We start from the raw sequence: 12,349 nt of genomic DNA, 5'->3' as shown, positions 1-12,349 counted from the left end.
TACTTTTTTTTGTCTTTTAACAGAAAGAACACTTGTTAGTATCCTGTCAAACTCCTAAGCTCTGATTTCTTCATACCATTGCATTGGAATTTTAAAACAACCCATTCAAAGCTACTGGAATATGCAAATAAACATTTAAAAAAGCATCAGTTTTGCAGTTGGCTTAGTCCAGCTTTCAGTTACCAATTGTCTTACTGGTTCTTATCGACTTATTTCAAGCACTGTGAGTAAGGTTTCCATAATTCTTGCTATAGCCCCAGATAATTTTCAACTACCCAACTTCCTGTTCCTATAAGCAGCTTTACTACCTCACACCCAATAGTGCTGGCTATAATACTAGAGAAACCTTTTTGTTATGCCATTGCAGGTGGATGTGTAAATAAATACATATTTTATATATAGCTATATCTATCTGTGGGGGTGTGTGCGGGGGTGTGTGTGTGTGTGTGTGTGTGTGTGTGTGTGTGTGTATATATATATATATACACACACATATATAAGCACACACATACAGTGCCACTTTTACTTTTTGTAGTTATATCATTCACCTTTAAAAATGCCAAGAAAATATTCCTTATATCCAGAAAATCAATATTTGACTTAACCTAACAGAGTTGCTAGCCCTTATTTGTTCCATTCCAAGAGTTCATTTATGCAGTTCCCAAGTTCTCTTTGGTTGGGTTGTAGTGATCCTTGGTTTATGCCATAGCCAATGACCTTTGACTTCCCGGTGAAAATTCAGGCAAATTCAGTTTACTGCATATGGCACAACCAAATTTCCTTGTTCTATGCCTCTTTCACAGCTGGCACAGAAGGAAGGTAATGTAGTGTTTGATTTGTGTGGGCGGTTGGTGGCTGAAGTGTTCCAACCCCAGGTTTTACAGTAAAGCTAGTCGCTGAAGACACCGAGGGACAACTGGTGCCAAGTTTGGTTTGAATGTTTGCTTTCCCATAGTGGTAGGTTTTCCGTTCTAAGTTTAAAGACCGTGTTTGGGAATTGTCTCCATTGGCCTTTCCTTCAAGGAAATAGGTCAACATTTCACCTTTTCCTTTTACACTGACTTTTCCCCGGCATGCAAACTCATAACTACACCTCTTTAATATCCGCTGAACTTCCTCCGTCACCTGTGGGTAAAGAGAAACAGTGTTAGTTTTTGATGCTTTTATTCATTAGGTAGTCATAATATTATTATTGTTAAACACAAAACAATATTTCTGACACTTTTACTACTTATGATGAAAGATGCTTTAGGGAATGAATAACTTGTTTTCAGTTTCACTTGGAACTTATTTGGGGAATAATAATAATTAGTGATAGGCTTCAAGTAAGTATCAGATCTCGAGCCAAATAACTCCAATAGTTCCTGGGTGGTAATATTTGGAATAGAAATTTTTGTCTGTGGACACCAAATACAAAGCATGGATTAAAAGCTTCCAAAATTTCACTTGAGTCGTAAGGGCATTTTTGGAACAACATTTTTCCAGACCAATCTCTTGCAGAATAATAACAACATATTTATAGTTTCCTTAGTCCAGAAAGATTGTACACAGCTATGCAAGCAAGAGAAGATGTGACAGGATGCCAACTGTTGCAAATTCATACCCTGTACTTTCCTACCTAAGCAAAACTGTAGTGAAACCCAAAATAAAGAACTGTTTTTGGCAGCAGACTTGGACCCAAATCCATCCAACTGAATACACTACAGTAAGAATGTGAAATCTGTCATTGTACTTGGACAAACGATCATTTGAGGATTTTGTGTCTTCACAGTAGTGCACCAGATAAAAGAAGAATAAGTACACACCAGGCATCTGAATCATCTTGAGAACAGTATTATCTTCATGAAAGTCTTAGAAGTAGCTTCTAAATAGCCTTAGAAGTGCAACCATAGGACTGCTAACAATTAGGAGAAATTTCAAGCTTAAACAAGCATTATTGGTATGTACTCACCTGAATTTTACCTTGTACTCCAGTACTATCCATTCTACTGGCAACATTTACAGTATTCCCCCAAATATCATACTGTGGTCTCCTGGCCCCAATGACTCCTGCCACTACAGGACCAACATTTATACCTAAAAATTAGAGGAATAATTTTTTATTTTTCTGTTATTGTTTCAAACGCTACACATTATATGTATGATAAACAGTAACCCACTGTTCGCTATAACTACTAAAAAATTTTCCCCCGGACATAACACACATCATTATCATCATCATCTTGCATTTGAACCTAAGACAAGATTTCTTAAAAGCTTTAGAAACGAAACCGCATCTGTCCTGTCACACCTGAAATTCAGCATCAGTTTATAAAAAAAAAAAGAAAAAAAAAATCAGTTAAACCTATGGATTTCAATATTTTTGGTGAAATAAACCACCTCTGAGGTGAACTTAGTACAAGAGAGCAAAGTAACACTACTACAGTTCAGAGCAAGAGGTTAATGATCCTGATTGCTTCTTATGGACTCTTATTTTTCTTGTTAAGCTGTAGCCCTCCTCAGTGAGTGTTCATAAGACAGACACAGTCCCTGGGCTAGGAAACATCAGGAGCTGGGATAATAGGCAACAGGTCAAATTAAAAATCTGGATATCAGATTATGTAAATATTCTACAAGCAGAACACAAGCTCCATTAGAAGTGCTGGGGGTAGAGGAGAGCATGCAGAACTGGCACCTACATTTCCCCTTTGGAAGAACAATGACAGCTCCCACAGCTTTGGCTGGTTTTGTTAGGCTGGTGTGGAAGGAAGGAGAGGCTTTGCCTTCCTAAGGGTGTTCTACACAGCAGCTGGTGCTGACTCTCTCAGGCACTGTGCAAAGACCAGGGCTGTGGCTTCCCACAGTGAAGTTGGACAGATTAGGCGAGAGAATTCTTGTGCATGTCTAGCTTCAATGCAGTTCCAAGGACATTTTGCAGAAAAGCACTACACCAGGAACGAAGGGGAAAAAATCCAGCTGATAAAGAAGGGGGTGGGGGTAGGGGTGGCCAAGACTGTAACATCTCTTTCTATCACAACTGATGATTCTCCTCTTCATTGCTAGAATCCTTACTTATGCTCCCACCCAGATTAAAAACTGACAACCATTGGGTTAGGACACAAAAGGAGTGAGGATGGGGGAAGCTAGTCATGTTAGAAGATTTTACAGAGATGAGAACAACAAGGGAGGTACCAGTGGAGAAGATCTGGAAGATGGTACCTGTAGCAAGAAGGGAAATGGCTCTTGGGGGGTGAGGATCACATCGCTATTCTTCACATGGAGAACTGCATGCAAGTGTGTTTGTGAGGTGTAAGAAAGGACTGAAGGAGGGGTAGGGGACTTGATTTGTTGGAGGAAGCAGCAGCTGCACAAACCAGGTGGAAAGATTAGCTAAAAGCAAGAATACATATCATAACAACATAATAAATATTTTTAGAAGTCTTTACAAACTATTGCTATGCTAGAGCTACATGGAAAGCTGTTATCCTGTCCTAGGAATGCTTTTGAGATGTCACATTTTTTTCTTGTCTAAAATGGGATGTAATTAATTTAAATATTCATTGAGTAGGATTCTGAACCCAGTCCTCTCAGTCTCAGGTGAATGTCCCAACTACCAAGCCAGTCAGTCCTCCTATTAATTTCACACAATTGAACAGCTCTAAGAGGGGAGATCCCCACCTCAGTATAGCCAGTAGACTACTTAGCAGAGTACTCACCTGAGATGGGGAAGTACTGGTTTAAATTACTGATTGATCTCCAGAAACCGACTTTTGGTCTTCCCCACCCCAATTTACTGTTTTAATCACTGAATTTTGTACTAACTGGATCATCCATTGTGTACATGTGTATGCTCACTCATGCTCTTTCTCTCGACCAGAAGTTCCACCCTGAGCCAGAGAAATGTTTTACAACGAATACTTTGTTGAAACTGATAGGTCCCCACAAAACAGTTTTGGATCTGAATAAATCAGGAGTTTCTCCTGAAATACCATTCTTGTGGAAGATCCCTACCCAGCTTTAATAATGCACCTACAATTATGTTCACAAATGCAAGAATGCACACAAGTGAAGAACAGCCAGCTCTGGAATAAAATGCACAGCAAGGTGAGCAGACACAGTTTGGCGGGAAATAAAGACTAACAGCATAAGCAGTTGAACCTGCAGGATTTTTAGTTAAACATTGTGTAAGAAACCAAATGGAACTGGACACCAGGACAGATGCCCTTAGTGATTAATATCTTCATTTTATTTTCTCCCACATATATGTGTAACAGCTACTAAAATTAATTGCAGTAGTTCCAAAGTGTCAATGGTAAAAAGGCATTTCACTGAGACCCTTCATGCTCCCAGTTTTACTGAAGAGCTGAGAACAGGCAATTCTTTAGTCTTAAGCCTATGCACTATCGTGGAGAAAGTCAGCAAACAGAAGTGCTTTGCTTGTAAGCTAACTGTAGAAAGACTTACCGACTCGTAGGACAAACTCGTTGTAAGACTGATAGTTGATTTCATCAAGAACATCAAACATCTCTATTGCAAAATCTGCCAGTGTACTCAGGTGGGAATAAATTGATTTTTTAGCCTAGATGCAAAATAATGTTTTATATTAGATTTACATAGTATTCAGAAGCTGATGAAACACTGCCAAGAAGAACAAACAAAAAACCCAGAAGCCTTTGAACAGACTCTAAATGCTTTTGCTAAATATGAAATGGAACTTTTAGCTGTGTTTGGAAGGCAGGCACTGTCTTCCCAAGATCTGAACTCATTTCTTTTTTGAAACCAAAAACCTTGTGGAAAAGTGTTTTGCCAGCTAAAGGGCTATAGCTGTGTGGAAAGGATTATGATCCATCCAATTGCAAAACTGGATGTTCACATGAAAGATATTTGCAGTTACTGCACTTCTCTCCTCCTCTGGTTTTTGGGTCTTTTCTAGCTTCATGGTTCTGAGATCTGCTTATATCCTCTCTAACAAAATTTCTGTTGAGCTTACTGGAGCCAGCTTGGCTCTATCCATTGCACAAGGGAGCTTCAACAGCTGGCAGGGAAGACTTGTGCTAGGTGAGCAGGGAGTTCACTCACTGTCCTCATGAGACATGACAGCACATGACAAACATATTTTGGGGGCTGTCCAGAGAGTCCCATGAAGAATCTCTGCCAGATTGCCAGCCCTTTAACTGACTTTACTGGTGACCAAAGAATTTTGCAGAAATCAGGAAAAAATAGGGTTTTTTTGTTTGTTTTTTAATAAGGTTGACAAGGAACATGAAAGTTAGCCCTGGGCCATTTCCCATTTTAAGAAAGAGCAGCAGGCAAAGACCAAGCACCTATCAGACTGTTCCACAGCTGCATCCCTCTTGCTCTCATCCCTCTCCCTGTTCTCCTCTTCAGTGTTAGGTTGGTCCTTTTTCCTAACCCCAACAAGAAAAGAAGGAGCTAGATATAAAGAAATAAGGAAACTGGCTGTCTGCCAAGCTTCCAAGGCCAGAGAAAGAGCAATGGAGGTCCCCTTGTTGGAGTCTTCTCTTTTATTAAGTCGTTTGCCTTTCACTTGTTTTTTCTCAGTTTCTGATATATGGTGCCATTGTGTCAATTCTCCAGAACCATTTTCAGGATAAATGGCAACTACAAAATTTGTGTAGATTAGTGAATACTCATTGTTTGTTTTCCAAATTATCTTTGAACTGTATTAGCAATCTTCTAACTTGCAGGAATAGATCCTAGCCCAGATGAATGAAAAACTGAAGAGTCACTCAAGCCAGACTCCCAATTATGACATCAGGAATCTTTAAGAAGTCTTTAATATATATATATACATATGCATACATACATACATACATACACACACACACATATAGTAAAAGCTGTGTTATCTGGCATCCAGGGGGGATGTGGAGTGCCTGTTAATCAAAACTGCTGGTTATCTGAGAGGCGTCTGTTCAGGTTGCTGCCCCTCCTGCTGCATCTGGTACATCAGTGTGCTGGGTCACGGGAAGGGGGCTGCACGCAGGCTGCTTTGCCCCGGGCTGTGGGACTCAGTGAAACCGAAAGTGCCAAGGTGGGACTTCTGGTTTCGCTTTTGCCACATCAATCAGCATGCCGGTCAATAGAGCATGCCAGTTAGTAATGTGCTGGATAGCACAGGTTTTACTGCGCGTGCACGCGCGCACACACACACACACACACACACACACAAGCATACGTATAGGTATACACACACATATATATCTATACACACACATATACACACAGACACGTCTATACACACACGCATATACACACAGGCATATACACAGGCATATACACACGCACACGTATATATCCACACACATACACCTATATATACACATATATACACACACATGTATATATACATATATACACATATATATACCCCCCCCCACACACACACATACCTATACACACACACACACACACACACACACACATATATATAATCTTGATCTCTGTGGGTCTGGGAGACAAAATGTTGCCCAAATTTTGTGACTGACAAGCAATTTTGTAGATTAATTGTGTAGAGGGAGAAATGATCGCAGGAGTGACTGTCACAGGACATCTCTTTGAAACCATTGTGACACAAGTAATGAATTTTTACTATAATCAACTGCTGCAACAAAGCCAGAGGTTCAAAATAATAGCAGGCAAATAAACAGGATGTAGGTATCTAACTACCAGATTTAGAGGTGTTTAAATAGTCTCATTTGAGGTGACCACATCCACAATTTTGTACCCACAATCAATTTCAGGCACAAACAAAATGTCTGGCTGAACCAGATTTTCTGTTGTAACTGTGATCTGATTGGATAGCAGAGATGGAAAGAAGTATTATGTTCCTTTGATTCTCTCTTTGGTTCTGCTATGGAATCAGCATAAGTGACAGCTACCTAGAGACTACATCAGCTAATAATAATCCTCAAAAGACTGTAGGTTAACGGGACTGCCACGTTCCTTCCATATCTCCAGTATTAGATGATGGAAGTAGGAAGAGGAGTCATATAGAGAGCTGGACACCCAAAATCTCTCCCTTCTGATGCTCCATAGCAGGATATGTCCATCAGGGAAGGTTCAGGTAGTTACTATTCCCTTTTTTCATCTGAGCAGTAGAAAGGGACTAGAGAATAACTGAACTTCTAGCTGCCCAAAATGTTAGTCTTTAACATCTGTTGCTTCCCAGGCAGCTTGCTAAGGCTCTTGACAAAATGGAACATTAATTAAAATCTTCCAATAAGAAAATAATTCAAACAAGTCCCATAGTTTCAAAGAATGCCAAGGCCTTGCAAGGGAATTTATACAATATTTTTAACCATTTTACTAGTATAACACTAATGAATATTTTCAGTACCAGGCTAATTCAGATGACCCCTCAGTTAGCAAACATAAAATGCATGAGATAAACACATTCACTTTTGGAACGTATGTTGCTAGAGTTACCCAATAACATACTTGTTTTTGGGATTCTAGTTCAAAGAGCATTTATGCCAGACATACTAGTATGCCTCAGCTTGTTTGCCCGAGATCACACTGATATAAAATTGAAGTGATCCCTTTTCTTTTGCCCGCCTCAGGACCCAAAGTAGAGTCAACCATTTTAACAGAAGCACATCTTTTAAAAAGACATTCTGATGCACGGATTTTGCACTGATACTATTTTAACAAAAAATGTACAGATTGGGAAAGGCAAAAAGGCATGAATGACAGAAACCTGCAATCACAGAGAACTGATTACATGGGGTATATTCCAAATTGATCCTATTATTTGTTTTAGATGTAGCCTTGGTTTTTTAAATTTTTTATTTATTTACTTAACAAGGTTAATTGTCTCTAAAAAGTTCATGGGCCACATACTGGCCCTTTTTTCTTGTGCTGTGCCCCCTGCCACCTCCCCCCACCCCCACCTCCCTTTGTAGTGTTATTTTGCAAGTAAATTTTAGCTGACACAGATCATGGGAGGATTTTTACCAGCTTTGCCCATTTTTGTGAGCAAAAATGAATGCACCATGCTTTCTGATTTATAAGCTGTACTCTAGCCCTATGCTCCCATGGTGCAATTTATTGTGATACTTTTCCTAGAGGATCCCCTTATCATAGGAGGTGATATAGGAACACCTGGGAAGGCAAAGTCCCTGCCCTTCACATGTTTACAAAGCACTTTTAAACAAGACTCAAAAAACAGGAAGCAAAAGTGAAGGGAAGAAGACTAGAGTATCAGCAATATATTTATGTGGTTATACAAGCTACCTATATACACAAAGGGATGATCAGAACTATGTCTGTAACCTGATGACTCTGAAATCATTTTCATTTTATTTCCTATTTAAATGCAGTGATATCTGGAAGGCCACGGTATGGTGAGGGCACAAGACTGGTAAGTTTTGATGGAAGCGGAATTGAAAAAAAAAGCATTGTGCTTGTGCTTACTCCATGCCTGTGTGCTTTTTATTTTGTTTGGTTTTTTATTTTATTTACATTGACATTCTGATTTGATAACATTTCCCATTTTATTTTTACTGGTGGAAATAAGTACACTATACACAATAGTAAAGTATCAAATCCTAGGTCATTGCCAGGTGGGTAACTCCCAGAATATTATGCTAAACATACTTTAGAGTGCTGAGTTATGGTTTGGTGTTTAGATTTAAAAGAAAGGCAAATGGTTACAAAGAAATCAAATGATTGCTACATGCCTCTTTAATTTTGCACTGTTTTGGATATTCCATTGGAGATTGAATTAGGATCATTTGCACAGAGTATAGCCCTTCAGTACTCATGAAGATCAACTCACCTTAGTTCCTGTAGTTGGTACAAGTCCTACAGCTGCCATATAAGTACTGCCAATTGTCTTGATCTTTTCTATGTCCTTATAACATTCTTTGTCCAAAAGCTTTGTTTAAAACACAAAACTGTTAAACATTACATAATATTTTAGACAAGAAACCAGTTATCAGATAACATGTGCACACTACAGTTGATTAAACCGACTCATTCTTTATAAACCCAGGATTGCTACAGTTCAAATCAGTGGCAACATTCCCAGTGAGTTCCACAGGAGCAGCAGCAGCCCCTAAATGATTGTTCAGTAATTTTTGCAGGCATAAAGCTGCAGATCGGAACCTTGGAAAGTCCCAATAGGCATCTAATTTCCATTGAAATCATAAGCCACTTTATTAGCACATTCAAACTAAGCTGAATTTCCACAGTCATCTATTGGAAGAAGCATGGTAGATCAGAGGAAAGAGTTTTGACCTTACCTCGTCAAAATCAGCAATAATTTCATTTAAGAGGCGTAAACACTCTACTCCCATGTTATTGCCATCCAGCTCGATGTAGAAATCATTGAAATTTGGAATGGAAGCAAACATCACTCCCACTTGTGAATATGACTGATAATAAAGATCCTGCAATTTTTGAATGATATAATTTTTTTAAATTAGAGATTAGCATAAATAGATGGTATTATTATGATCTCAATTTCAATGCTGTGTAACATGAGAAATCAGTCCTCAAACAAAACAAGTCATCAAATAATATTTCAAGCTACTAAATCAACTTAAATCAAATCAATTGACATTACTATTTATTTCCAGTAGAATGACATTTTACAGTGCTTAATAGACATTTAGTAGAAATTAGAAAACCTAAATAACGTTAGAGTTCAATCTTCCTATTATTAAAGAGAAATTCTATTATGCTTTGTCAGACTCTGTCTTTTAAGTAATGGATGGAAGATGTTTTTACCCTTGAGATGAACACTGCTTCATTCTTTTCTTTACTGGCAAGGAAGAAAGGAGCCCTAAATGCAGTAGAAAAAGTGTCTTTTGACACTATGGTGTGAAATTATTATGGTGGGGCAGAGTCCAAATTCAAGGAAAGTGTAAGCAATACTTGAGAGATGGCAGTTTGGAACATGTGACGAAAGAAAAAGGAAACACTGTGCAAGTTCATTGCCCATTCTGTCCTCTAAAGGGGCACCGATGAAGCAATCATCTGAGGAAAGAAGCTGTTACTTAAGAAAGCTTATGCATTTGATTTAGTTAGTCTATATGGTGCAAACCTATCTAGCCTTCTCACTTCCCTAGATGTGTAACTGCAATCTTTGGCTGTTACAGTTTGGAGGCTATGTACACATTCAAATAATCTGGGAGAATTCTGCCAGGTTTATTCTCCTGGTAGAAAAACTTACACAGAGACATACATACAGACATTTAAATGAGGAGGCCCTGAAGAGTGGAGAGCTTGCAGTGCTGACAGTGTGCAGCCAGGGTGGGAGACCCTGTGCATACATCTCAGCTTGCTTTGCAGGCTCCCTTATTCTGCCTGAAAATAGATGGCAGCAGTGCATAGGGTAGCCCTAATTGACTGAGCAAGACTGCCCACGGTCAGCTTGTGTTTCCTTAAAGCACCATAATGTGAGGACAAGGAAGTGGGATTGTTTTGCTCCCAGCTGGAGCAGCAGAGAATAGCAAGCAACACAGTGTCTCCTGGGATGCAGGGGTGGGGCAGATGCTGGAGGACTATGGCTTCTTCCAGGAGAAGCCATAGCATGTACGGAAGTTTGCTCTCCTAGGAGAAATTCTCTTGGGAGTGATTTAACCCTGGTTGTTCCCACAGTATTTCTCTTTTGGAGTAGCTATTTTTACTCTAGGAGAAAAAGCCTGGGAGAGCAGAGACTCTCCTAGGAGAAACTGGGTGAATCTACATGAGGCACTTACTGCAGTTGCCTAATTAGCACAGCAGTAAAGCATCACCATCTACACAAGCGGTGCTATTAGGCTGGAGTAAACTAATTAACTCTACCATAGGATAGTACTGCCCAACACAAGTACTTTTCTACAGTGGAGTTATTTACTCTCTTGCAATGCACATTTAGATGGTGACCAGGGCTGGCTGGGGCACAAGGGTGCTACAGTGCTAGGCTGCCTGCCAGCTAGCTCTTCACTGTAGCCCTCTCATGCCCCAGCCAGCCCCTCCACAGCACACTGAACCAGGCAGGAGCACCTCTTGGCTGGCAGGCTGACCCCCTTGGACCTTCTGCCAGTCAGGACTGCACTGTGCCAGCTCAACATCCTGTGGCCCTGGAGAACCAGAGAAGGTTAATTGGAAGTGCATGACTTTTTTCCACTATTTACCATTTAGAACCAGACTTGCTTCTGTGCAAAGTTGTAATAAATGCCAATCCTCTGACTTTTTTGTAAAATAAATTTGGAATTTACATGTAAGCTCTGAACCATATTGATGCAGAACAACACATCATTCACTTGAAAATGTTTATTTTCAAGAAAGAATTTCAAGAAGGATTTTCTGAAACCCTTCAGAAAAGAAAAAGGGAAAAATTCCCAGACCTTATTTTCTAACATGACTTTTATCAGACCTATTTACTTTAATGTAAGTTTCAACATAGTGGTACCATTTTTTTAGTAGAAGTATTTATCATGACTTATACCATACAGGCTCACACAGAGAAATAATGCATATAATCATGTGTCTGTTTTTACCATGGGGCTTACCATATTCCTTGGGTTAGACATAAGAAAGTGTTGTGCAACATGAGCTGGCAACAGATTGAAGAGGATTCTTTTATTATCTAGCTTGACTCTTTCCATATCATCTCTCTCTTCTTCTGCCTAAGAGAGTTGGAAGAAAGAAAAGGCTTTAAAAAGCAATATTATAGAGAAGAGTAAGGCTGGAAGGAACCTCAAGAGATGATTTAGTTCAGGCTTGTCCAACATGCGGCCCGGAGGCTGCCATGCGGCCCGGCAAGACATTTTCTGAGGCCCGAGGTGCTGCGATGGGAAATGAAATAAATACTGTTTACTTTCTTTCCCACCCCTTGTCCCTCCCCCAGCCCTTCAGCAGATTCCTAATGGCTGCTGAAGGGCTGGGGAAGGGACAAGGTTCCCACACGCACTGCGTCAGCATGACGTTGCTGACATGGTGCATGTGGGAAGAGGAGTAGCCATGTGCCGCTCGGGATGGTATGAGCCCAGCCAGAGCAGCAGGGGCTCAGCTGCGCTTTCCCTCTACCTGTGCTGGTCAGTCCCGAGTGGCACATGGCTCTGCCGCCGCTTCTGCTGGCTGGTGCTGACCTGAAGCAGCATGCAGCTGAAGCCGGATTCCCAAGTGCTGCTGGGGATGGGAGGAGCTCAGCTGGGTTGGCACTGGCCCGCAGAAGCTGTGGTGGAGCCATGTGCTGCTCGGCACTGACCGGCGTAGGTAGAGGGAAAATGCAGCTCAGCCCCTGCTGCTTCCGCCGGGCTTGTCCCATCTCAAGCAGCACATGGCTCCACCACCACTTCTGCTGGCCAGTGCAGACCTGGCTGGGCTCCTCCCGGCCCCAGCAGCGCCCGGGGAAGCC

At 40.6% G+C, this 12,349-nt stretch overlaps 1 protein-coding gene across 1 annotated transcript in view; it reads right to left on the bottom strand.

The window, feature by feature from the left end:
* Positions 1-786: 786 nt before the first annotated feature.
* Positions 787-12,349, bottom strand: part of ADCY1 (adenylate cyclase 1) — a 253,736-nt gene continuing 242,173 nt past the window's right edge. The window contains exons 16-21 of the mRNA XM_025207825.1: positions 11,502-11,618; positions 9,246-9,392; positions 8,780-8,878; positions 4,444-4,558; positions 1,952-2,076; positions 787-1,125 (exon numbers count right to left, since the gene is read on the bottom strand). Coding sequence (XP_025063610.1) covers positions 787-1,125; positions 1,952-2,076; positions 4,444-4,558; positions 8,780-8,878; positions 9,246-9,392; positions 11,502-11,618 — 942 coding nt within the window. The remainder of the gene's footprint in view (positions 1,126-1,951; positions 2,077-4,443; positions 4,559-8,779; positions 8,879-9,245; positions 9,393-11,501; positions 11,619-12,349) is intronic.

Source organism: Alligator sinensis, unplaced genomic scaffold (genome assembly GCF_000455745.1).
Source record: "Alligator sinensis unplaced genomic scaffold, ASM45574v1 scaffold456_3, whole genome shotgun sequence".
Taxonomy (NCBI): domain Eukaryota; kingdom Metazoa; phylum Chordata; order Crocodylia; family Alligatoridae; genus Alligator; species Alligator sinensis.
Note: the sequence above shows the minus strand (reverse complement) of the source record. Positions and strands in the feature narration are given on the sequence as shown.